Below are 25,677 nucleotides of genomic sequence, written 5' to 3'. Positions count from 1 at the left end.
GTGCGTCCGTCATGTCCAAACCACAGCGGATGGCGTACTCCGCTTCGTCCCTCCCATCTGATATAGCTAGGTTAAGTAGGGCCCGGTCCGCCTCCGAGACTCTAAGCAGCACCTGCGCTACCGTATCCCATATGGAATGAGAGTAACGGCCCAAGAGGCATGTGGTATTCACCGACAGCAATGCTAGACTCCTAAATGCCTTCTGTGAATACCGAAAGCCTTAAAATTAGGATTTTTCTCAGTTTAGTAGTTGTAAAGTTAGGAGTCCTAACCTTAGGACTCCTAAACTGAGAAAAATCCTAATTTTAAGACTTTCGGTATTCACAGAAGGCATTAGTAGTCCTAAAGTTAGGAGTCCTAACTATACTACTACTAAACTGAGAAAAATCCTAATTTTAAGACTTTCGGTATTCACAGAAGGCATTTAGGAGTCCTAAAGTTAGGACTCCTAACTTCTGTGAATACCGAAATGAGTAAGTGCCTTCTGTGAATACCGAAATGAGTAAGTGCCTTCTGTGAATACCAAAATGGTAGTAAGTTTAGGATTTTGTCTTAAGTTAGTTCTGTGAATCGGGCCAGATACCTTTAGAAATACCCACAGGCGGCAGACTGGATCCGGATAAAAAAAAATTCCGTCAGCAGTACTCCTGCGTCTCGATAGGTGGCGTCGGTCGGCTCCACTTTCGTCATAGGCGTCGTGGTCCCCGGGATAACATTGTATTAGCTACTTAGAAGCCGCCCTCTTGCGCTGACGTCAGTTCTTTTACACGACATTCCACACCAGAAGCGCAGAGCCATGCAAGACACTGACCACTGGTGCACAAATCTAGGGCCCTGAAAGGGATTCTCTGACCCTAGAAGTCAGTTTGCAGAACGGGGAGGATGGGTGGGGCAGTAAGGAATCTATAACTAATCTATGTCTCTTACAGATATATCGTTACCGAAGGTAAGTAACTTGTTCATCTGAAAGAGACAGTTATAGATTCCTTACCTTTAGAATAGATATCCCAGCAATACCAACCCCAGAGGCGGGTCTGCGAACCAAGCTCACACCAGAAAGTCCTGGAGAACAGAATGGCCAAAGTAATCGTCTCTACGGACCTGGCTGTCCAGGCAGTAGTGTTTTGTGAACGTGTGCAGAGATGCCCACGTAGCTGCCTGACAGATGTCATTGGGGGGGGGACTCTCCGTCCCAAAGCAGTGGTAGCTGCCGTTGCCCTGGTGGAATGGGCACGCAATCCCACTGGAGGCTCCTTCTTTGCCAAAGAGTAGCAAACTTGAATGTACAAAACAACCCACCTAGAGATGGTCCGTTTGTGCACGGCCCAACCTTTTTTGGAGCCCACGTAGCCAACGAAAAGCTGGTCATCCACCCACAATTGCTTGGTGCGATCCAAATAAAAGGAAAGCACACATTTTAGATCCAGATGGTGGAGCCTTTCTTCCTCCTTAGAAGGATAAGGAAAGAAGGTGGGCAAAGTGATGATTTGACTAATGTGGAAAGAATTAACCACTTTAGGAAGAAAAGAGGGTCGAGTTTGAAGGACAACCTTGTCCGGATAAACCGCCAGAAACTGAGGTTTCGAAGAAAGAGCCTGGAGTTCACTCACTCTGCGAGCAGAAGTGATGGCAACCAGAAAGGTAGTCTGTAAAGTGAGAAGTCTGAGAGGACAGTTATATAGCGGCTCAAAGGGAGCGCACATAAGAAAAGTAAGAACCAAGTTCAAGTCCCACTGAGGCATTACGAAGGGAATAGGAGGAAAAAGATGAGTAATGCCCTTAAGAAAGCGATTTACAACAGGGGACTGCTGAAATGGCTGAGAGGTAGCCCTTAAGAGTGCCCAGAGCAGAGCCCTGCTGGGCCAAAGAAAGGAGGAACAAGAGAACCTCAGTAAGAGGGGCAGAAAGGGGATCCACAGCCTTTGCTGTGCACCATGCCACAAATTTATTCCATCTGCAGGCATATACCGTCTTTGGGACGCCTGGCTGCCAAGGTTACATCACAGACTTCGAGAGGCAGGGCAAACAACATCAACTGCCGCCGCTCAATGAGGTGGAGGCTGTAAAAGCTCGGGAGGTGGACTGTACCCTGCTGCTGCGACAGAAGATCATCCCGAAGAGGCAGTCGGATCGGGGGATCCACTCTCATACTGAGTAGCTCGTGATACCAGACTCTTTGTGCCCAATCCGGAGCTACAAGAATTACTTCGGCCCGGTCGCGCATGAGCTTCTTCAGCACTCTGGGCAGAAGTGGTATAGGCAGAAAGGCTTATAGAAGACCGCAACTCCACTTGCAACGAAAAGCGTCACCTAGCAAGTGCTGTCTTGGAAATTCCAATGCGCGGATTTGCTTACATTGCGCGTTCTCTTCGGTGGCGAATAGATTTCACCGAGCCTCTCCCCACTGCTGAAAGAGACCTTGCACCACATCCCAGTGAAGACCCCATCCGTGATCCATCATGCACCTGCGGCTGAGTTCGTCCGATATGGCGTTCAGTGAACCTGACAGGTGTTGAACCACCAGGGATATGATCTGATGTTCCAGCTGTGGACAGAGGCGGAGGGCCTCTTCACATAGGGTCAAGGACCCCAGCCCGCCTTGTTTGTTGCAGTACCACATGGCGGTGGTGTTGTCCGTGAACACCTGCACCACTCTTCCCCAGACAGAGGGAAGGAATGCTTTAAGTGCAAGACGGATCGCCCGAAGCTAAAGAAGGTTGATGTGGAGCCCGGACTCCACCGGAGACCAGAGGCCAATGATCTTCGCCTCTCCCATGTGGCTGCCCCATCCCAGAAGGGATGCGTCTGTCACCACTGTGTGTTCTGGTTGGGGAAGGGAGAGGATCTGTTGCTGACCCAATCCTGGTTCGTGAGCCACCACTGCACTTGTCGTGCAGAGCCCTCCGAGATCTGAAAGCAATTGGATAGATTCCTCTGATGGTGCGCTCACTGTAACTTCAGGTCCCACTGCAGAGCCCGCATATGCCACCGGGCATGATCGACCAGCATGATGCAGGAGGCCATGAGGCCTAGCAGCCTCAAGGTCCTCCTGACCGAAACCCGGTATAAAGGCTGAAAGATCGGAATCATAGCCCAAATATCCCAGACTCGCTGTTTGGGAAGATAAACCCGAAACTGCGTTGTGTCCAGAACCGCTCCGATGAAGAGGAGCTTCTGAGAGGGGGTCAGGTGTGACTTCGGCACGTTGATGGGGAACCCCAGCGAATGCAGGAGGTCAGCCGTAGTCTGGAGGTGGGGGACGACAGCCTGGGGCGAGCCCTCCTTGAACAGCCAGTCGTCGAGATAGGGGGAAGCTGGAACCCCTGATCTGCGCAGATGAGCTGCGACCACCGCCACTTTCGTTAACACCCGAGGGGAGCTGGTAAGGCCAAAGGGGAGCACGGTAAACTGAAAGTGCTTGAGGCCTAACGTGAACCGCAGGTAACGTCGGTGGGCAGAGAAGATGGGGACGTTAAAGTAAGCATCCTGCAAGTCCAATGCTACCATCCAGTCTCCAGGGTCGGGGGCAGACTAGACCTGAGCGAGCGTCAACATCTTGAACTTATCCTTCCGGAGGAAGCGGTTGACATTCCTAAGATAGGACGCCGGCCTTTGTCCTTCTTGGGTACCAGAAAGTAGTAAGAATAGCAACCACAACCTACTTCTGCTTCTGGGGCAGGAAGGCGCTAGATGGCACCGTTAGCCAAGAGTGCCGAAACTTCCTGTTGGAGAAGGGCCAGGTGATTCTCCGACATGCAATGGTACTGAGGTGGCATGTAGGGAGGGGCAGTCTTGAAGGGGAGGGAGTAGCCCCTTCCGACTATTTGCAAAACCCACCTCTCCGACGTGATGGCGAGCCAGTGGCAGAGGTGATGGCAGATCCTGCCCCCCACTGGCATTTGGTGGCCCTGAAAGGTCGGACTAGGAGGGTTTGGAGCCTGCTGCAGAGGGGACCATGGTGGACTGGCCCGCCCGCTGGCACCCAGAACGATGCCGGTGGTTCCCACGTCCCCGGCCGCGCAGGGGCTGAACAGCTTGCGCCGGCCTGTGGCTCTGGGTGGGACGTAGCAGGGCACCCCTTCCGTAGCCACAAAAGGGCCGAAAAGCAGACTGCGCAGGGCAGGTGGTGGAGAGGCCCAAGGACCTGGCCGTAGCCCGAGAGTCCTTAAAGTGCTCTAGCGCGTTGTCTGCCTTGTCGCCCAAAAGGCGTTGGCCATCAAAGGGCATGTCCATAAGGGTGGATTGGACATCCCCGGAAACACCAGTCGAATGCAACCAGGCGTTGCATCGAAGGGCTACTGACGTGGAAATCGTCCTGCCAAGTGCGTCAGTGGTATCCAGCCCACAGCGGATGGTAAACTTTGCTGCGTATCTGCCCTCGGCAACTGCACGGTAGAGTGTGGCCCGGGCCGCCTCCGGGCACTGAGACAGCACCTGCGCCACCGTATCCCACACAGAGTGGGTCTAACGGTCCAACAGTCATGCAGTGTTTACCAACTGCAGTCCCAAGCTAGCGGAAGAAAACATTTTCTTCCCAAGGTGGTCCAGCTTTTTGGATTCCCTTTCCGGTGGTGCGGTAGGGAAGGCGCCTTTAGAAGTGGAGGCTTGAACCACCAGGCTCTCAGGGGTGGGGTGATAGGAGAGGAAAGTGGGGTCACCTGGGGCCGGGCAGTGGCGTTGGGCAATCATCCTGTCCACAGGAGCCTTTGTGTTGGGCCTGGACCACGTGCCCAAAATGATGTCCGTGAGGGCTTCATTAAATGGCAACAGGGGTTCTGAAGAGCTCGCTGACGGTTGAAGGACCTCTGTTAGGAGGTTAGTCCTGACTGCCACAGTAGGCAGCTCGAGGTGGAGAGCCTTGGCCATCCTACGCAACACCACTGAGTATGACGCTCCCTCCTCCGTAGCCACGGTAGGAGGAGACAACATGCCAAGGTCTGGTGACTTATCCAGACCACTGGCTCCCCACCCAGTTCCTCTCGCCAGTCCTTTTCATACACTAACTGGTCAGTTAAAGGGTCCCCAGACCCCCCCCCCGTCCTCCTCACCCGCCTCTGGATGCCAATCTGGTCTCAAAGAGCCAGGGTAGAACAGGGGCACAAAAGTATCCGGCGGCGTCGGATCCAGGGTTGGTCGACGCTGCCCGGCTCCGTGTCTACCTCGAGGTGGAGGCCTGGGTCGACGTCGGCTGGGGTCACAGCTGACGCCGGACATGGTGCCAGTTGAATCGGCGCTGGGGGATGCTTAACGAGGTTGACCGGCGCCGATCCGGATCCAGGCCTGAATCCAAGGGGACCCTGCAGTGTCGAGGCCAAAGCCACCGATGGTCCAGGGCCCAAAAGCGCACCGGCGGAGTCGGGCTGCCCAAAGATGGAGTGCATCGCTTCGTAGAACTGACGAAGCTGGGCAGGGGTCGGCTCCTGGTCCCAGGAACAGGGGGAAACCCAGAGCCGACCCAAAGGGCTCCGTACGCGGAGCCTCGGGAGGGGCACCACACGCATCCCTCGTCGCGTCGGCCGTCGAAGACCGACAATGCTTCTTTGACTTCTTTTTGTGCTTCAACTTACCTGATCCCGAGTGCTAAGACTTACAGGAAGAATGGTGTTGGCTTCGGAACCAGTCCCTCGACCTCCTCCGCGACCAGGACCTCTAATGACGTGGAGCAGACTGCCGTCAGTCGGAGCACGACTTGGGGTCGTGGTCGCGCTCCAGGCAGTAGAGGATCATGCGGCGCGGATCCGTCACCGACTGATGTCGGTGACAGGAACCGCAAGCCTTAAAGCCAGGCATCCCTCTTGCACCAGGAGTTGTGAGGACTCAAAACACAACTAAGTCGACAAAAGTCGAGGAAAAAGCTCAGTCAAAAAATGACTGGGGGTACCGCTCTCTCCAGCTCTGCGCTTGCTGCCACGGAAAAAGAAAGAACTGACGTCAGCGCGCGAGGGCGGCGTCTATGTAGCTACAGCGACGTCATCCCAACGACCACAACGACGAAAGCGGAGTCGACCGACGTCACCTTCCAATGTGCAGGGGTACTGTTGATGAAAAACTTTCCGGATCCAGTCTGACGCCTGGGGGTAATTCTAAGGTAAGGAATCTATAACTAACTGTTTCTCTCAGATCTCTGTTATATTGCGTATCATGTAGAGCTGTCAATAGGGGCATGCCCTGCTGTTAACCCTTGCTGAACACAGTAAACTGCTAGGCTTCAACATGATAGAGACATTACCATTCATCACCACACCCCTCTACATATATTTACACTCAACCACCTATAAAACACTACACTTTCCATCTTAAAAACAGTTTAATACAACAAAACTTTGTTACTCGATTATGTTTAGTACTGCAAACCATAATTCACTCACACACCAAAAATGGAAACCATAACTCACATAAAAAAATAAAATAATTATGATCTTAATTTTCTAACCGAAAATAAGGTCTGTACATCACATCTTTCAATTTTGGCACGTGCACAAACAAGATCATCATACTAATTGTTAAAGCATCCTTAATGTGAATGCAAGATAAAATGTCTCGTGCCTACTGAGATCATTTATATAATTTGCTCAGCAGCATTCTACGTCAAGGCTGAATTCTTAAGCTTTTATGGTTTGGGTCAGTTATGATTTGCACTATTCATATGCATGTTCTTTCCCTACTTTTGTGGCCAGTGTCTCTAAGAGGACTAGCATATGAGTAGACTAAATGAGGGAAGATTTGAGATCAGAGAAAAGCCCAATTTTCAGAACAGATTTAGACTAGCTGTAGATGTCTCGGTCCCTAAATTAGGCTTTTTTTTGAACAACTAGATTAGTGGAAGTAGGGAAATACCTTGTTATCCTGTCGACATAAAAAGTCTTCCATCAGAACCATATACTTGGTAAAAATCCTCAGAGCCCTCTTCTAGCCTAGGATAGGACTCTTAATTGATACTATTATCAGGCAACCTCAAATAGCAAGAGCTTGAAGTGTTTGGAGTAGCTTGGGATATGGAAGTATGCATGTCTCTTGAAAATCTAACATCACCATGAGCTCCCTTTTCCTAAAGCAGCTAAACCTTTTGCAGTTCAGTTGTATGAGATCAAATATAGGGCACCATCCATAAGGCTTTCAAGAAGACAAAAAGGGAATTCAACTCTTTGTCACTGTGTAATTTGGACATGGGCTCCAGAGGACTTTTCTACAGCATGATAAGGATTTTGGACTGCAGTATTTGAAGGCACTGATGCACTACCTTTTTGAGGGGTAGTGGAGTAGTCTCACAATAAATTCCACTATGTGGCTGTACCGGGCATGCCCATAATCTATTTGTCTGCTATTTAGACTTCCTATTATTGGCAACAGTACAAAAGTCCTCCCATCGACTGGACGCTGTGGGAGGTACGAGGAAACCGTGGTGTTGGCAAGATGACAAAGTTTACATGTTTCCTAGTTTGAGATTGTCCTTCTTCTTGAAAGTGGTCAGTCTGTATTGTGAGGTAACTGCAGACTGTGTTTTAAAGATAATATGGCTGAGATGGTAAATGATTGTTGCATCTGAAAATGTTGAGATTGGAATGGTCCAAGAAAGGAAGGTAGAGGTCTTACTCTGGCTCCACGAAATGGCATCAGATGTTGTCAACATAATACTCCTGGCAGGGTCAGTATCTGATTTTATGTATTATAATGCCTCATCCACAAGGTGGCCAAAAGGTGCCTTGTTGTCAAATAGAAATGTCCAGAATACAATTCTGAAGAACATATACCACAACAAGCCTTGACATCCATTACCAACAGTGATTACTATTTACTGAAAACTTGACACTGGGACAACAACTGAAGTATCAATCACAACCGCAGGGGCCCACTCTCACTCAGGACTCCACCTGCATGTTGTTTGGTATAAAGACTATGTAAAGCGACTTCTGTCTTCTTTCCGGTTAAAAACAGCAAATGTATTTGTCACCTCAATAAACGTAGCTGCTGGACACACTTTACAAAAGTTTTCATTTTCCTCCCTTCATTATAAGGCAAAAATGTACAGGGGATGTCTTTTGCAGATTATTTTCTGTTTTGGATGCATCACCACAAAATCAGCTCTGGATTGGCCAATAAAATACACAGAGGTATTGTCAGCACCACAGTCGGCACAGCAGACAAAGGCGCTTGCAAAACCTCCACACTCCTGTCAAAAGTGGCCTTTTATTGGTAATGATTACAACATTTTCCTTGAAGGTTTATTTATTTTTAAATCATAAAGGAAGCTATCCTCTGTGGCAGAGAGCTTGAAGCGCTTATATGCTCTCACTCAATCTATGGAGCTCTGCAATGTCATCTGGAGAAGACTCTTCATGTGTGTGGCAGAAACAATGTAATCATCCCAATTGCTTTGATGAGGATAATTTTCTTGATCACTAGCCTGCTCTCCAATAACCTCTCCTTACTCTGTGGGTTTTATGGAGGAAATCTTGCATAGTAATCTGACATCATTCAGTGGAAATTACTGGCGAGTCCATAGGCACTTGTAACATTGAGGTACCCTGGTAAGAAGGTTCTTGGTAGCCTTACCTACAGCGGAAATCTTACTGTTGGCAGTTGTTTTCCTGATCTTGTCCTATTTGAACATCTTAGTCAGCCATATCCCCATTATAATATATGTCCTGATACCAGACTCGCTGGTATGCAGGCTTGCTGCAGGTCTGAACAATCTGATTTGGAGGCAGAAGGTGTGGTACCTTGCTAGGTGAGGTATATGTAGGCAGCACAGCCGCAAAGAGACCGTTTTTCTGAAAACAGAATCATTTATATGAATGGGTTGCAATTAATGGTGCTGTCCTTGACAAAGCCCTCAATAATGGTACAGTCGCTGACAGGAAAGGAAGATCTGCAGATGATTGCAGACGTGGGGCCATTGAAGCTGTGGAAGAAGGCATTGTAAAGGCAGCTATTGTAGAGGAAAGAGATATAAAGGGAGGTGGCAAAGGCAGCGCCTCAGAATGTGCCATAGAAGGCCAGTCTGGCGTATTTTGTTTCTTTCTTCCAGAGCTGGGGAGGTTTCAAAGAGGCTGATGGCAATACTTTAGATGGCACACCATTTTTGCTACCTTAACCTCTTCCTAACAACATTTCAGTGTCTGCTTAGATGGGCCAAATTGCAAGAATTCACCTTCAGAAGCTGGCATGCCACTGGATATTGCCTTCTTATTGACCCGAGATGTCCACTTTCTTGGTCATTGTGTTTTTGCTGAAAACTTCCTACAGCTATTGCAGTTCTCTGCATTTCCCCTTGAGGAAAAACATTATAAATGTGGGGGTATTCCACCTACAGCCTTTTCCTACAGGACGTACAGGCCCCAGACAGGCTTTCTGAGAAGTCTTTCGAGGGGGAGTCGTGTGCAGGGTGCTTTCTTAATGGCTAAAATGTGGGTTTTGTGTTTCCTATGTGGCAATTGGGTTACTAAAGTGACAGCGTCACAGTCCCTTTCAAGCCTTGTTTAGAAATACCTGCTGTTCCAAAATCACTCTGACGTGACCATATTGACAAACGAAACAAAATGATGGATGGAGTGTTGAAAGCTCCAAAGGGGGAAACCACTCTACCCCCCCCCCGTGAAGAGATACGGGTTTAATCCATCGTTCTTTTGCTCACTATTCTAACCCCGGTTTGGACCAAGCTGTTAAGTGCCTGGGTTAGGCCCACGTAACGAAGCGGCTCATTTCTTTGTCCTATTTTTTACAATAACATTTCTGCCGTGACCTTTTGTATGTATTTGCGTGCACAACAACGTTGGATTAGTTTCTCTGAAATTAATTTCACACATCTAGCTTTACCCAACATTATCACGATGCCTCAAATATCATATAAAAGGCCCTTCTAAGCACTATGTACAAATGTTGCTCTAGCTTCAGCCACAGGGCGTCAGGGCTATCTACATATCCATAATATCACTAATCTATACTCACATCGCAAGGCCGGCTTTCTAATATAAATCAAAAGCATCCCAAAATATTAGTAGAGAAGCCACTTCAGCTGACACAGAGGGTCCCTGCATGCTGAGACTTCACCATGCAGCGGTCTGACATCTCTGTGAGGGGTTGTCCAGTTAGTGATCAAGACGGGCTCCTACTTTCTCTCCTGCCAGGTAATAGGGTTGGATAATATCTTTGGGGGGGGGGGGGGGGGGGGGGGGGGGAAATCCTTGGCTTCACACATACACTCACAATAGGTACACTCAGAGTAGGGTTTGCATAGTAGGAGTATGCCTGATTACCGCTTTGTTTATATGCCTGCACATATACAGAGTTTTAGCACCATGCTGGAACTGTATCTGCTATTTACTCTTTTGGTGCTTATGATCACTTTCATCTTCTTCAGTCTCATTTTTGCAGCACATGTATTCTATACAAGAATAACGCTGGTTCAATAAATATAATGAAAAACATCCCACTGTGTATTCAGTATATTTCTCTGAGCACAAGTAAGCATGAGTGACTGAGCGAAAGATGTCATGTTCAGTGGTTGCCAGAACCATTTGTTCCCTGGTAAGGTTTGAGGGGGATAATGATGGCACAGCGGGCCAGCTGATCTCTAGCCCAACATATCCTACGGGAGTTCCCCGAATCAGTCAAGGCACCACACCCAAAGTTTGATGTCCAACTAACGCGCAGATCCTGTGGATCAAATGGAAGTACATAATACAGCCAAATGCAAATAAGTCTTGGCCCTGCTCCTCATTGGAACAGCCCAGCCCAAACTGCCAGGCCATGTCCTCCCTGGACCGGAAACAAGCATCCTGAGACCGGTTTCAGAGAAACACCCCTCATCAGCCAGGCAGCATGAATCCAGTGGCATGGCGTGCAAGGACCCATGTTTGGGCATACCTGTGATGAGCAAAATACGAATGGATTAAACCCAGATCTGTTCCTGGGGGTGAGTGTTTGAAAAGTTTCAACAATCTGTCCATCATTTTATTTTGTGATGTTGCTATATGCACTCTAAGTGCCTTTGGGTATGCCCAGATGTGGGTCCCTTGCTCACTGCGCCACTGAATTCAAGCTAAACTGGTTGATGATGGATGATACCCTGAAACTAGTCCCAGGATACTGGTTTCCTGTCCAAGGAGGACCTGGCCTGGCAGTTCGGGCTGGACTGATCTCATGAGGAGCAGAGTCAAGGCTGATTTGCATACGTCTGGCGAGCAAAATAGCGACGGATTAAACTCAGATCCGTGACTGGGGGTGAGTGTTCAAAAAGTTTCAACACTCCGTCCATCATTTCATTTTGTGATGTTGCTGGGTTACCATATTGACTACAGTAAATGATTGAAGCCTGTTAAACCCTGAAATATTCTATACTAAAGAACAGTACTATAAATTACACTATACAAGGACATGTTTTCTGAACAAGCCAACAAAATACAAAAGAGCTGCATAATCAACCAAGGATACTTACGTTTTGATGGTCAGCAATTCAAGCAATTAAGTATCCACTCAGAGGCCTTTCCAAAACACAGTCAATAGTGTTGGGTGCTCCTTTGAATATGCATAACGATGCTCTGGTCGAACCAGCATCTAACACAGCTGGCCTGAGGTTCTAAACCAAATCACAGCCCAGATCACAAGAATCCCAATACACAGCAAAATGTAATAAGCAGTGTGAAATAAGTTGCCGCAGATTGATGGCCACCACACCAAGAAAAGAACTGCCAATTAAAGTCAACAACGACACAGCTCATTAAAGCACTCAAATGATATTTGTAACCTGTGGAAAGTGTGGCACTTAACACCCAAGCAGTCTTCCATGTAAGACTATAGTAAGGTCCCACCCACACAGGTTATAAATAATTTAAATTAAATGACATCAAGTATGTCACAGTAAAACAATTTGAAGGCAAAGAAAAAGCTGTAATGCAGTTTTAGAAGGAGCCCAGATCAGCCATGCACAAGCCCATATTTCTCCCCACCTCAGGCAACTGGCTGTTAGTGCTGTCGTGAAGAGAAACCTCCAGATTTGCGCTTTCAGCATGGACTGATAGAATATCTTCAATGGTGGTACTGCTAAAGGAGTCTTGAGACTGAATAAGCACATCAACGTGGTCTGGTATTTCATCTACTGCAGACTCATTGTTTAGCTAAGTAAAACGGAAAGAGAAATATCACTGGTTGCAAATTGTGTTCTTGCATGCAGAGAGTTGTTTAACTGAACCTAGGCATAAAACACAGCTTTGCACAAAACTAGACAAAAAAAATCATATTTCTTGTCAAAGTTAACAAAATGTTCCAAGTATAGTGTCATTATATTGCTTCACTCCATCATGGCATGTTTCAAGAGAATCCATCTTCCTTCCTTCCTCGGGGTTTAACTGGAGAGAAATGGGTAAACAGAATGCAAAACGGCAAATCTTCACACTGGGTGAACAACAGTTATTTAATTAGGCTCAATATAGCCATCAAGCTAACATTTAAGTTGCAATCAATAATGTAAAGTCAACATTCAATTTTTGTACCATCCGATACGTGCTCATAATCTTGCATTTTAAATCAAATAATCGGCTACAAAACATCTAACGTGCACTCTAGGCCAACGAGCACCATCTTCTCAATATTTATTTTTCTTTTCAAGTGTACACTCTTCAATTAAGACGACATTGTTTACAGCATGGTCCATAGAAACTGATTATTTACAGTATTACTAAGTACCTGGATTACACATAATGGCAGTTTCCATAACAAAAATACAGATGGGCCCAATTCTGTTTTTTAAAGTCTCGTGGTTGCAGGCTTGTTAAGGAAGGAAAATGCTACTTACCAGTATGCATCTGTTCTTGGCATGTAGAGCTGCAGAATCTCACACTGTGTATAGATCGCCATCTGGTGTTGGGCTCTGATGCTTGCAACTTGTTGTCTTGGAAGAAGTCTTTGTAGTCACGAGATAGGGGACTCCTCCCTTGGACGACAGTGCGCATTGGCATCGATTCCATCCTCAGATTGTTTTTCGCAATGAAAGGAAATGTTGGAGTTTGTAAGAAACAGAAAAGATGTCCATGTGTAATGTATATAAGTAAGATAACAATGGAACAGATACAGGTTCCGGGGAGGTGGGTGGGCGTGTGCGAATCTGCAGCTCTCCATGCCAAGAACAGATGCATACTGGTAAGTAGCATTTTCCGTTCGAGGCATATGAGCTGCAGAATGCACACTGTGCATAGACTGTAAAGCAGTGTCTCTCCTAGCGGTGGTCACCTGTATCTGTTGCAATGGTTTGAAAAAGTGTTTTAAGAACAGCCTGGCCTACTGAAGCTTGTTGCTTCGCCTGCTCATCTACACAATAGTGTTTGGTGAAGGTGTGTGTGGTAGACCATGTTGCTGCCTTACAAATGTCTTCTAGGGGAATGTTCCCTAAGAATGCCATGGAAGCCCCTAGTTTGCGTGTTGCGTGGGCTCTAAGGCGAATTGTCAATGTGCGTTTAGCTTTCTGGTAGCATATTTGAATGCATTTAACTATCCACTTGGCAATTCCGGCTTTGGATTTGGGATTGCCTTTATGAGGAGGCGAGAAAGGTTTAGTTCTATCAATGTAATAAAGTATAGCTCTTTTGACATCAAGTGTGTGAAGAGCTCTCTCTGCTACGGAATCTGGGTTTTGGAAAAACACTGTTAACTCTACAGATTGATTAAGGTGAAAAGCAGAGATTACTTTGGGAAGGAATATTGGATTTGTCCTAAGAACCACCTTGTTGTGATTTATTTGTAAGAATGGTTCTTGTACGGTTAAAGCCTGGATCTCACTCACTCTCCTGAGAGAGGTGATTTCGACAAGGAAAGCTACTTTCCATGTAAGGAACTGCAGTTCACATTTGTGTATAGGTTCACATGGGGGACCGATGAGTCTAGTAAGTACAATGTTTAGATTCCACACTGGCGAGGGGGTCAGTGTAGGAGGAATTATTCTTTTAAGGCCTTCCACAAAGACTTTGATAGCGAGTACTCTAAACAATGACAAATGTTGTCTGTTTTGTAGATAGGAGGCAAGGGCAGCCAGATGTAATCTTATAGATGAGTAAGCTAGATTGCATCTTTTAATATGCAGCAAATAACACATGATGTTCTGAATTGAAGCATCTAGCGGGTCAATTTTGTTGTTATTGCAGTAAATGACTGTAAGGAGGCTTGAGGGCAGAGTAGTGGTATAGAAGGACAAGCAGTCAGGTTATATGTCTATGAGAGGGATACTGTTTATTTGCCACAGTAAGAGAAAGACAGTCTATGTTACACCATAGGCTCAAAGGGAAATTAATAATCTCTTCCAAGAAGTTAGGATTGTCCTCTCCTTGTTTCAAAGGGGTATGTGTCCATCTACCACTCTTTACTCTTGGTTGTCCTGGTCGTCCCTCCTCGGGTCTGGCTGTCTCCAGGGTTCTCCTCACCAGGGTTGAAAAAAACAAAGAACAGAAAACACTCTGGTTAGGCTTTACCCTTCCTATTCTTTAAGTTGTGCCACCTTCACCATAACGACGTGAGGGAGGGAATGGGGATGTCAGGGAGGAAACCTTCTAAAGGTTCGTGAGGGAATAGTGGGCTCCGGTAGGGTGTGTCTTCTAATAGGTATTCCAGCTACCCCACCAAAAAGACCCTCTAAGCGGCACTTGCCTGAGGCCACGACCCGTGTACCGGGCCGCGGCAGCCGGACCCGGGGCGTCCTCTCCTGCTCGTGAGCCGCCGGGCTTGAAAGCAGTAAACTCCTGTTCTGTCGTCGCTGTGGGCTCTGGGACACCTGCGCTGGGGTCTCCGTCCGTCCTTCTGTCGTCCTGTCCGCTGTTGCTCTCCGGCAGCGCCTCCGGTCCTCCGTTCTGTAACTTCGCTGTCCTCCGCTCTGGATATCCGTTGCTCCATTGTCCATTCACCTTCGATCCACTCGCTCCCCGTCCTGCTCCTCTCGACCTCCTTCCTGATTCCGCCCCTCTTGTGCTCCATTGGCGGCTGCGTCCTGACGTCACGCGTTCCAAGGGAGACTAGAACGCGGTTGATATCCGGTGTTTTCCCCATGGCTCCGTCCGGGTTTTCCGACTTCCGCTGAGCCGAGCCGTCCTCCCTCCTACAATGACTAATCTTTTCCATTTAGCTGCATAGCAAGATCTAGTAGTGGGGCGCCTGGCTTCTTTAATAATGTTCATACAGTCTGGTGGGAGGTTGAGGTAACCGAACTCTAGGACTTCAGGAGCCAGATTGCAAGATTCAGTTGTGCTGGATCTGGGTGCCTTATCTCTCCATGGCTCTGCGTCAGCAGGGTTGGGGAGGGACTTAGTTTTTGGTGCGGAACTACTGAGAGTTCGAGGAGTGCTGTGAACCATGGTTGCTGTGCCCATGTGGGAGCAACTGGGATCATCTTGAGAGACTGTTGTAGAGCTTGCGTACTACTAGACGAATGAGCGGAAGTGGCAGAAAAGCGTACGCAAATCTGCCTGACCAGTTCATCCATATCGCATTGCCCTTGGACAACGGGTGTGGGAATCTGGTGGCGAAGATTGGGCATTTTGCATTTTTGTGTGTGGCGAACAGATCTCTGTCTGGGTGGCCCCACATGTGAAAAAAGGGCTGAAGAACTTGTGGATGAAGTTCCCATTCGTGTATCTGCTGAATCCGACGACTCAATAGATCTGCAATCTGTTTGTTCACTCCTGGAAGATGTTCTGCCAGAAGATTTATGTTCTGTGGAATGGCCCAGCTCCATATACTTTGCGCTAGATGAGACAACTGCAAAGAATATGTCCCTCCTTGTTTCTGTATGTAATACACTGCTGCCATATTATCGGTGCGAACTAGGACAGTCTTGTTGAGAAGATGTGCTTGGAATGACTTTAACGCTAGAAAGATTGCCAGTAATTCTAGGTGATTGATGTAGAGCACTTTTTGTTGAGTGGTCCACCTGCCCTGAATTGTGTGGTTTAGGAGATGGGCTCCCCAACCGGTGAGTGACGCGTCCGCTGTTAGCACTATCTGTGGAACTGACTCCAGGAACGGCCGCCCTCTGGAAAGATTTTGTGTGTTCCACCACTGCAGAGAGCGATGTGTGCGGCTGTCCACCAACACCAGATCTGTAAGTTGACCTTGAGCCTGGTTCCACTGACGCGCTAAGCATTCAGCGTTCGCGAACAGGAAAAAATCATCGCGAACGGGCTCGCTGAGATTTTTTACCGTTTCGAGGAGCTATGCGTAGCGCGACTACGCAAATGATGGGAGGGTCACGTTTTACCATATAAATTCCCAAAATAACATTCTGCTCGAACCATGCAGCATGAAGGTCCCTGTATAGGCCCCACCATCTAAAACCTGGAGATGTGTCATCTTGACCATTTTATCTTACACAGTCACTAGTGCCATAGTAGCTCACACCTCCCTTGACACATCCACATATAGGCCCAAGGCCAGGGCCTCATTTTTTATCCTCCTCAATAATAAAATCTACTAGGCCCCACTGATCGCAAATATGAATTTCTCTTGTGCCCAGAACTGCGAGGCAGCTTGTCCAACCACAAAAACTTTCCACAGTTACAAGAATAGCCTATGTCACACGTAGACAGGACCAGCTGGTACATCTTCGGTATTAAACAAGTATCATTTGCTTCATTTTTTATATTATGAAACTTTCCGCGCTTGCTCAAATGTAACCAAAGACAGCACCTTACCTCGACAATACCGGTTTCAAGTTCCGCTTTCATATACATTTTCCGAGAAATGTATGATAAAAATATCATTTGTTTATAATTTGCGGCCAAGCATAGCTGACCACCCGATCAAACACCTGTCCACTGTGATACCACTTCTGATACCACTTCTGTATTTTCAGGGTTTTAGCAACCTAACTGTAGGCGTGCGGTCAAGAACCTGCGTCAAATGTGGTTTTGTAGTTCTGCCTCAAACAGGTATAAAAGGCCTGCACCCTAGATGATGCCCAGAACTCTTCTGCAGTGCCATGCTCACCCAATTCATTACATTTAAATATACTTTTAAACTGTATTTTTGGATGGTTAGCTGCCTCATTTTAGGGCTTGCCTCCTAGGCACTCACACGTTTATTAACATGTATTTTGTGCTGTTATTCCTGATTGATTGACAGTATGATATGGTGTAATTTCTGACTGATGAATTGATGAATATATTTCTCTTGCTGTGCTAATGACTACATGAATAAAAGTGCCACTTCAACGCAAGGTCCTTTTTTCACACCTGCGTTCATTATTTTTAGACAAACTGTGATTAAGCTGCGGTAGACCACACCAAGAGGAGGGATGAGATTTACCCTTCTACACCGGATGGCGACCACGAATCCATCGTGTGGACTGTTCCTACCTGCGGCGGGGACCTGGGACATTCGGCGGACTGCCCAAGGACCCCCCCTCTCTCCCCACTGCCAGCCACTGGGTGAGACAGGAATTTTTTTTATTTTTTTTTCCTTGAGTTACTCCGGTCGGTCCCTGGTATGTGGTTGTGAAGTGGAGGCATTGGGGACTCTCTGTCTGACTCCTCGATCCCCTGTAGCAGTCTGTCTTGCCATGATTAGCACCCTCTATGCCTCTGTGTGTGTGGTCACGGCTCTCGAGTTGATTTGGATTTGGATGGGTACCGTTTCGGTTTTTATTGCATACGTCTTGTGGTTAAATTTTCTTGTTACATTTTCCTTGTGATTGCATTAGGTTGTTTTCGCTTTGTCTCCCAGCCCAGATTCGAGTCCCGGTTCTAATTCTATTGTGTATTGTATATCGAGGTTAGAGTCCTCCATTGTGCTTCGAGGTTAGAGTCCTCCATTGTGCTTCGAGGTTCGAGTCCTCCATTATGGTTCGAGGTTAAAGTCTTCCATTGTGGTTCGAGGTTCAATTCCTCATTGTGTTGATTTTAATATTGACTTTGCATTTGACCGACTGTTTTTTTCCACTCCATTTCACTCCTTCTGTTTCTTTTCCTGTTCAAACGGGATTTATCTACAGTGTGGTTTCTCTTTCTGCCTGTATTTCTGACTTAGGGTCTCTTTTTCAATGCATGCATCCCTTCTTTGCCCGGTGTGTCCTTTCGGATCACATTATTTCACGGGCCTCTCTCCTGTCTTCATCTCTTCCTTTGACGACCCCATTCTGAATGGATTGGGTGTAATATTCTTCTCTTTTATTAAACTCTTTATGTGTAAATATCGTGTCTTTCCATGACAGTCCATTTTGGCTGCGCAGCTCACTGCACCAACATGGGGAAGCCACTTGTGGTTACTTCGCAGCCTTCACCCGCCTTCCCCTCAGCTCGGCTGCACTGTCTTGGTTCACCACTTTCTCCCTTTCTCTTCTCATTTCAGCCCTCACGCACCCCTTCTTTTCTTTCTTCTTCCTTTCTACATCTTGCAATATACGCTGCTCTCCCCTTCCTTGCCCCCTTCCTTGCCCTCTCCCTCCCTTTCTCTATACACTCTCTGCTCTTTGGCTTCGCACCTCCGCCCTGCACCTCCTGTGGTCTCTCTCGTGGTCTCTCTCCTCGGTGCTGCTGACATCTCTCTCCCTCTGGCTTTCTGATTTCGTTTTTTTTTTCTCGTAGTGAGAATTCATATCTAGGTCTTTGACTGTACAATATTTATTCACTATGCAGCATTATTATTGTTTCCTCATTTATTTTTCATTAAAGTGTTCTGTTAAACGTTTGCTGTCTTTCTTTTCCATGTGTCATTGTGCTACATGCTTTGTGCCTGTGTGTTGGTCTTTTAATAACAGTGCCTACGTGCTCTTTTCATACATCAGCCCCTGTCACTCCTGTTGCTTCCTTGGCACTTTCGTACGCCCAGTAGTTGGGTGCCATGGACGCCAGTTCGTTCATCCACCTGTTGCTGCTCTTGACACTTTCACACACAATAGCCGGGTGTCGAGGCTGCCAGTTACAAGTTGCCTGGACTGCAGTCCTACACCTCTCCACCTCACCCTAAAGCTGCAGCCCCGCCAGGTAGCTGCGGCCTCTCACGCAAGCGCTCTCGGACTCCTGCTCTTTTCATCTTGCCTCCTTTCCCACATCATTTTTCCTTGCTTCACCACACCCTATCATGGCGTTTTTTGTCTACCATTTGCCTTGCAACTGGTAGCCATACGGGGGGTGGTAGTATTCCTCCTTCGCTCCTTGCCACCGTCACAGCGCCCTCTCTGACTGTAATGTCCAATACCCCCCACTTATCAATCTCACTATCCATTTAGTGCACGTCACTGCTACAGCCGTCCATAACTCTACTTTTAATGAACTAATTCAACTTACCGACCATCAACGAGACATCCTCTCTGCCACTTAGGAAATATTCTGGGGGTCACTTCCACCCCCAATACTCAGGTCCGCTTCTCTACGCTATCCTTGACTGACTTAATTGCCGCCCACGCACATACATCTCTCGCCATCTCCGGACACCACTCGCCCTGACCTGCTTTGGCCTGACCACTTATCTAACTCTTCCACCATATCCACCCTCCACTCCGCTCCTTCTGAACATTCCGCCACCTCCTCGATTGTGATTATTACTGACGGGGAATCTTCACTAGACTCCACACATTCTGTGGCCCTATCCGAAGCAGCCTCTCTCCCACATCGCGATGCCCCTGCCTCCCCCACACTCTCTGCCTCTTGCATTTCATTGTACCACGCACACTCTCTAGATAACTCATCTCCCCTCTTAAGGGCACTCCTGCAGGATTATTCACAAGGCTTTGTGCCCCTGCCTGCCCTTGCAAGCCCACCCCCTTGCTCCAACTCAATATAAAGGAATGACCGACAACTCCCACAACGATACACCACCTCAACTCACGGTATACCTGATTAACAATAACGTTGTGGGCCTTTCAGACGGTCACCCATCTTGCTTCATCCACGTGACACCCTTAACAAGTACTCTCCTTCTCACTATATTCCAAGCATTAGGCATTGACTACACTCACACACGGCAGGTCAAGCTGGTTATAGCTCTGGCATTTGCTTACCCCATTGCATCAGAAACTTGCGCACCAAAGCGCAATAAAAAGTAATACCTCCTGGTATACTTCTGCACCACCTGCCCTTCGTGGCCAAAGGTCCCATGAATACAATATTGGAATGGAAATGGAATATCGGGCACTTCTATGCATAAAACACCGGATTACATTTACGTCTGTATTCGCCTGATATCTCCAGGCTTAGAAATACCGACCACATTGACCACTTCGTGGCCACGGAGCCCATTACAAAGTATGATTATTACTGTCCTTTCGCGCAGCAATTGCGAATTCCCCGATGTCTTCCCTGAGGGAATATACACCGGACAAGAGGAATTGGATTTAAGACTGATATCTACCTTATCATTAACGGCGCCATGGGAGACGAGCTTATAAAAGACCTACATCCCAGCAATTCCAATAACTAGTCTGAGAAAGCATAAACAGGGTGCGCCTTTCCCGCAGCACCCACATTGTTCCCCTCAAACTTGTTACGTGCCTCTCTCACACTAGTATGCCCATGAGTAGGATATTGAGCTCTACAGTATATAAAACAACTGCCGGCTTCCACATATATTTTATCATACGGCTCCCAGGCTGGGAAGGCCCTACCATACTATCAAGCTCTTGGCAAAGACACCCATTTCAGACTAAAATTGCTGAAGCCTGTTTTGGAGGCCAGCTCCGCTTCCCTGGTTGCACTCCTGCACAGGAGCACGAATTACAGGACGGTGTATATCTCCTTGTCCTTCAAGGTGTAGGAGAAGAACTTATACGAGATCTCAACACCAGCCACTGAGGAAGGAAAGCATAGGTAGAGTATATTCATACCGCAACACCCTTGTTCCATTAAAAGAACCTATCGCACAAGTTACTACTTGTGTAATGATATATCTGTAAGTGACATTAGTTAGTGATAGATTCTTTACCTTAGAATATTCCCCAGGCGTCAGTCTGGATCCGAAAAGATTTCTGCTTAGCAGTACCACTGCGCGCCAGTAGGTGGCACGATGCGGCTCCGCACCCGTCACTGGCGTTGTGCGCGCCGGGACGACGTCACGGAGGCTACTTAGGCGCCACCCATGCGCAATGACGTCAGTTCTGTACACAACTTTCCGCGCCGAAAAGCAGAGTCATGCGAGAAACTGACCTTTGGTGCATAAAACTAAGGCCCTAAAAGGGGATGACCTTAACCCTAGTAACCGGTTTGCAAACCGGGGCGGATGGGTGGGGCGGAAAGGAAACTAACACTAACTAATGTCTCTTACAGATATGTCGTTACACAAGTAGTAACTTGTGCATCTGAAAGTGACACGTTAGTGATAGATTCCTTACCTTAGAATAGATACCCCAGCAATACCAACCCCAGTGGTGGGTCTGCGAACAAGATCACACCAGAAAGTCACGGAGCACGGAACGGCCAAAGAAGCAGTCTCTGCGGACCGGACTGTCAAGGCAGTAGTGCTTGGTAAACATGTGCAGCGAGGCCCACGTAGCTGCCAGACAAATATCATGCAAGGGGACACCACGTCCCAAGGCAGTAGTGGCTGCAGTTGCCCTGGTCGAATGGGCACACAGCCCCACAGGAGGCTCCTTCTTGGCCAAGGAGTAACAGGCTTTGATGCACAGAACGATCCACCGCGAGATGGTCCGTCTGTGCACAGACCAACCTTTTTTGGTGCCCACGTAGCCAACAAAGAGCTGGTCATCCACCCGGAACTGCTGCGTACGCTTCAGATAGAATGCGAGCGCACGTTTTGGGTCCAGACGGTGGAGCCTCTCCTCCTCCCTTGAAGGATGCGGAGGCGGAAAGAAGGTGGGCAAAGTGATGGTCTGCCCGATGTGGAAGGGCGTGACAACCTTTGGCAAGAAAGAAGGACGTGTCCTCAGAACCACCTTGTCCGGATGAACAGAAAGGAAAGGAGGTTTGGAAGAAAGAGCCTGGCATAGCTACCAGGAAAGCCATCATGAGAGTAAGAAGACGTAAGGGACAGTAATGAAGGGGCTCAAAGGGAGCGCACATCAGAAAAGTGGGACCAGATTCAAGTCCCACTGAGGCATTATGAAGGGCACAGGTGGGAACATATGTGTAATGCCCTTAAGAAAACGGATAACAACCGGGGACTTAAAAAGAGAAGGCTAATCTGGAAGCCGTAGAAAGGCAGAGATGGTCGAAAGATAACCTTTAAGAGTGCCCAGAGCAGAGCCCTGCTGGGCCAAAGAGAGAAGGAACAGAAGAACCTCAGAAAGAGGGGCAGAAAGGAGATCCACAGTCTTAGCTGTGCACCATGCCACAAATCTGTTCCACCTACAGGCGTTCCCCGTTTTAGTGGAGGGACGTCTGGCTGCCAGGATGACATCACAGACCTCGGGAGGAAGATCAAAAGGTGTCAACTGTCGCTGCTCAATCTCCAAGCATGGAGGTGGAGGCTGGACAGGTTCGGGTGGAGGACCGTCCCCTGCTGCTGCGACAGAAGATCCTCCCGAAGAGCAAGCGGGGGATCGATGCTCATACTGAGTAGCTCAGGATACCATACTCTTCGAGCCCAGTCCGGAGCCACAAGAATAACTTGGGCCCGGTCGCGCCTGATCTTCTTTAGCACTCTGGGCAGAAGTGGTATAGGCGGAAAGGCGTACAACAGACCGCAGCTGCACTCGAGACGAAAAGCGTCTCCGAGTAAGTGCCGCCTTGCAAATTCCAACGCGCAGAACTGATGACATTGCGCATTCTCTTCGGTGGCGAATAGATCTAACCAAGGCTGTCCCCATCGCAGAACGAGACCTTGCGCCACGTCCAGACGCCACTCGTGATCCACCATGCACCGGTGGCTGAGTATGTCCGCCCTGGCGTTCAGAGAACCTGCCAGGTGTTGAACCACCAAGGTAATGCCTTGATGTCCCAGCCACGTCCAGAGGTGCAGAGCCTCCTGACAAAGAGTCCAGGACCTCACCCCGCCCTGTTTGTTGCAATACCACATGGCGGTGGTGTTTTCCGTGAAAACCTGCACTACACTTCCACGGACAGAGGGAAGGAATGCCTTCAGTGCAAGCCGGATCGCCCGCAGCTCCAGAAGGTTGATATGGAGCCGGGACTCCGCCGGAGACCAGAGGCCTCTGATCTCCGCCTCTCCCATGTGGCCTCCCCAACCCAGGAGGGACGCATCCGTCACTACTGTGTGCTCCGGTTGGGGAAGGGAGAGGGATCTGCCATTGACCCAATCGCGATTCGTGAGCCACCACTGCAATTGCCGTGCAGTGCCCTCCGAGATCTGGACATGATCGGACAGGTTGCCCTGATGCTGTGCCCACTGGAACTTCAGGTCCCTCTGCAGAGCCCGCATATGCCATCTGGCATGCGGTACCAGCAGGATGCAGGAGGCCATCAGGCCCAGAAGCCGGAGGGTCATCCTGACTGAAACCCGGGATAGAGGCTGAAAGAGCGGAACCATAGCCTGAATATCCCGGACTCGCTGTACGGGAGGATAAACCCGAAACAGCGTTGAATCCAGAATCATGAAAGGGAGCTTCTGAGAGGGACTCAGGTGCGACTTCGGCACATTGATGGAAAACCCCAGCAGATGCAGGTCGGCCGTAGTCTGGAGGTGGGAGACAATTGCCTGGGGTGAACCCGCCTTCAACAGCCAGTTGTCGAGGTAGGGGAAGACTGACCCCCCTGACCTGCGCAGATGAGCTGCGACCACCGCCATCACCTTCGTGAACACCCGAGAGGCGCTGGTAAGGCCGAAGGGGGGCACGGCAAACTGAAAATGCTCCTGGCCTACCGTGAACCGCAGGTAACGCCAGTGGGCTGGCAGGACGGGAATGTGAAAATAAGCGTCCCGCAAGTCCAACGCAACCATCCAGTCTCCAGGGTCCAGGGCAGACAGGACCTGAGCCAGACTCAGCATCTTGAAGTTCTCCTTGCGGAGGAAGCGATTGATGTCCCGGAGGTCCAAGATGGGGCGCAGGCCCCACTTGTTTCTTCTTGGGGACCAGGAAGTAGTGAGAATAGCAACCACTTCCTACTACCTGATTGGGAACGTACTCGATGGCCCCCTTGGCCAGGAGGGCCGTGACTTCCTTACGGAGAAGAGCCAAATGATCCCCCGACATGCGGTGGTACCGAGGTGGCATGGCTGGAGGGGGGGGGACAGAAAGGGGAGTGAGTAACCTTGGCAGATTATCTGCAGCACCCACTTGTCCGACGTAATCTCGTGCCAGTGGTGGAGGTGGAAGCGAACACTGCCACCCACTGTCGTGGGGTGCCCCCTGAAGTTCGGATTAGGAAGGTTTCGAGGCGGAAGCAGCGTGGGTGGAAGTAGACTTCCCCGTACGCTGGTTACCAGACCCGCCCCTGCGGAACCCACGTACGCGGCCTCGCTGAGGCTGGTTCTGCACAGGCTTGCTGGAAGAGCGTGCCTGGGTACCCCTGTCCTGGCCACGAAAGGAACAAAACCCCGTTGTGGCAGGAGTTTGAGGAAAGACCCAAAGACTTGACCATGGCACAAGAGTTTTTAAAGCGCTTCAGGGCATAGTCAGCTTTATCACCAAAAAGGCGGGAGCCATCAAGGGCATGTCCATGAATGAGCTCTGGACATCAGGTGAGAAGCCAGTGGAACACAACCAGGCATGGCGCCGCAACACCACTGCCGTGGAAATCACCCTGCCCAACGAATCAGCGATGTCCAAACCACACCAGATGGCAAACTTCGCCACATCCTTGCCCGCTGCAATTACTTGGGAAAGGACAGCCTGGACCACCTCAGAGCACTGAGGCAGAACCTCCGCCACCGAATACCAGACTTCGTGGGAGTAACGGCCCAACAAGCAGGCGGTAATAACAGATCTCAACCCCAAACCGGCTGAGAACAACCTCTTGCCATATTGGTCCAGCCTCTTAGAGTACTTATCCGGCGGAGCAGAGGGAAAGGCACTCTGCGATGTCGAAGCCTGAATGACCAGGCTCTCAGGCGTGGGGTGAGTGGTCAAGAAGGCGGGATCACCAGGTGCCGGGTGATGACGCCTAGCAACATTCTTATCCCCCGGCACCCCCGAGGCCGGCCGCAGCCTCCGGAAGGAGGTTGGTCTTAACGGGCACCGTAGCGAGGTCGAGGTGGAGAGTCTCCGCGGCTCGACGCAGCACCATAGTTTAGGAAGCGCCCTCCTCCATAGTAGGTGGAGGCGAGGCAAACCCCGGGTCAGAAGACACATCAAGTTCACCCGAATCTTGTAGGTCCATCCACCCAATCCTGCTCGGAGTCACACTGCCGTGCAAGGGGGTCCGCAGAGCCGTCCCAGACCTCACCCGGCTTCGGGGTAGGAGCCGGTCGCGGCGGCAGGACCGGAGTCGGAGAGGGGGCCAGCGGCGCCGGCCGGGGCCGCATCCCAATGAGGATCCCAGGTCGGAACGAAATGGTCCGAGAACCTAGGCAGGGTGGGATAAACGGCACCCAGTGCGGCGCCTGTGGCGGAGCCAGGTGCGGCGTTGGGGCCGGAGCAAAGGGAAGCGCCGGAGCCAGCGGCGTTGCACTTTGTGGCGCCAGGGCCGGAGCCACAAGCGCTGGATTCAGTGGCTCCGGGGCTGGCGCCGGAGGCGGTGCCGCCGGGTCAACAGGATCTGGACACGGGGCTGCGGGGCCCGAAGGCGCACTGGCTTGAGCCCGAGGCCTAAACAGGCGGTCCAAAGCAGCAAGAAACTCTTGCCGCTGTTC

The 25,677-nt window shown here is 49.3% G+C and overlaps 1 protein-coding gene across 19 annotated transcripts in view; it reads right to left on the bottom strand.

Moving 5' to 3' along the window:
* Positions 1–25,677, bottom strand: part of FRYL (FRY like transcription coactivator) — a 2,516,714-nt gene that overhangs the window by 241,597 nt on the left and 2,249,440 nt on the right. For all 19 annotated transcript variants that reach the window (XM_085642132.1, XM_085642134.1, XM_085642126.1 and 16 more), the window contains one exon: positions 11,949–12,116. In XM_085642132.1, coding sequence (XP_085498258.1) covers positions 11,949–12,116 — 168 coding nt within the window. The remainder of the gene's footprint in view (positions 1–11,948; positions 12,117–25,677) is intronic.

This window comes from Triturus cristatus, chromosome 2_2, assembly GCF_964204655.1.
Source record: "Triturus cristatus chromosome 2_2, aTriCri1.1, whole genome shotgun sequence".
NCBI classification, from domain to species: Eukaryota; Metazoa; Chordata; class Amphibia; order Caudata; family Salamandridae; genus Triturus; species Triturus cristatus.
The sequence above is the reverse complement of the archived record's forward strand: the minus strand, read 5'-3'. Positions and strand labels throughout refer to the sequence as shown.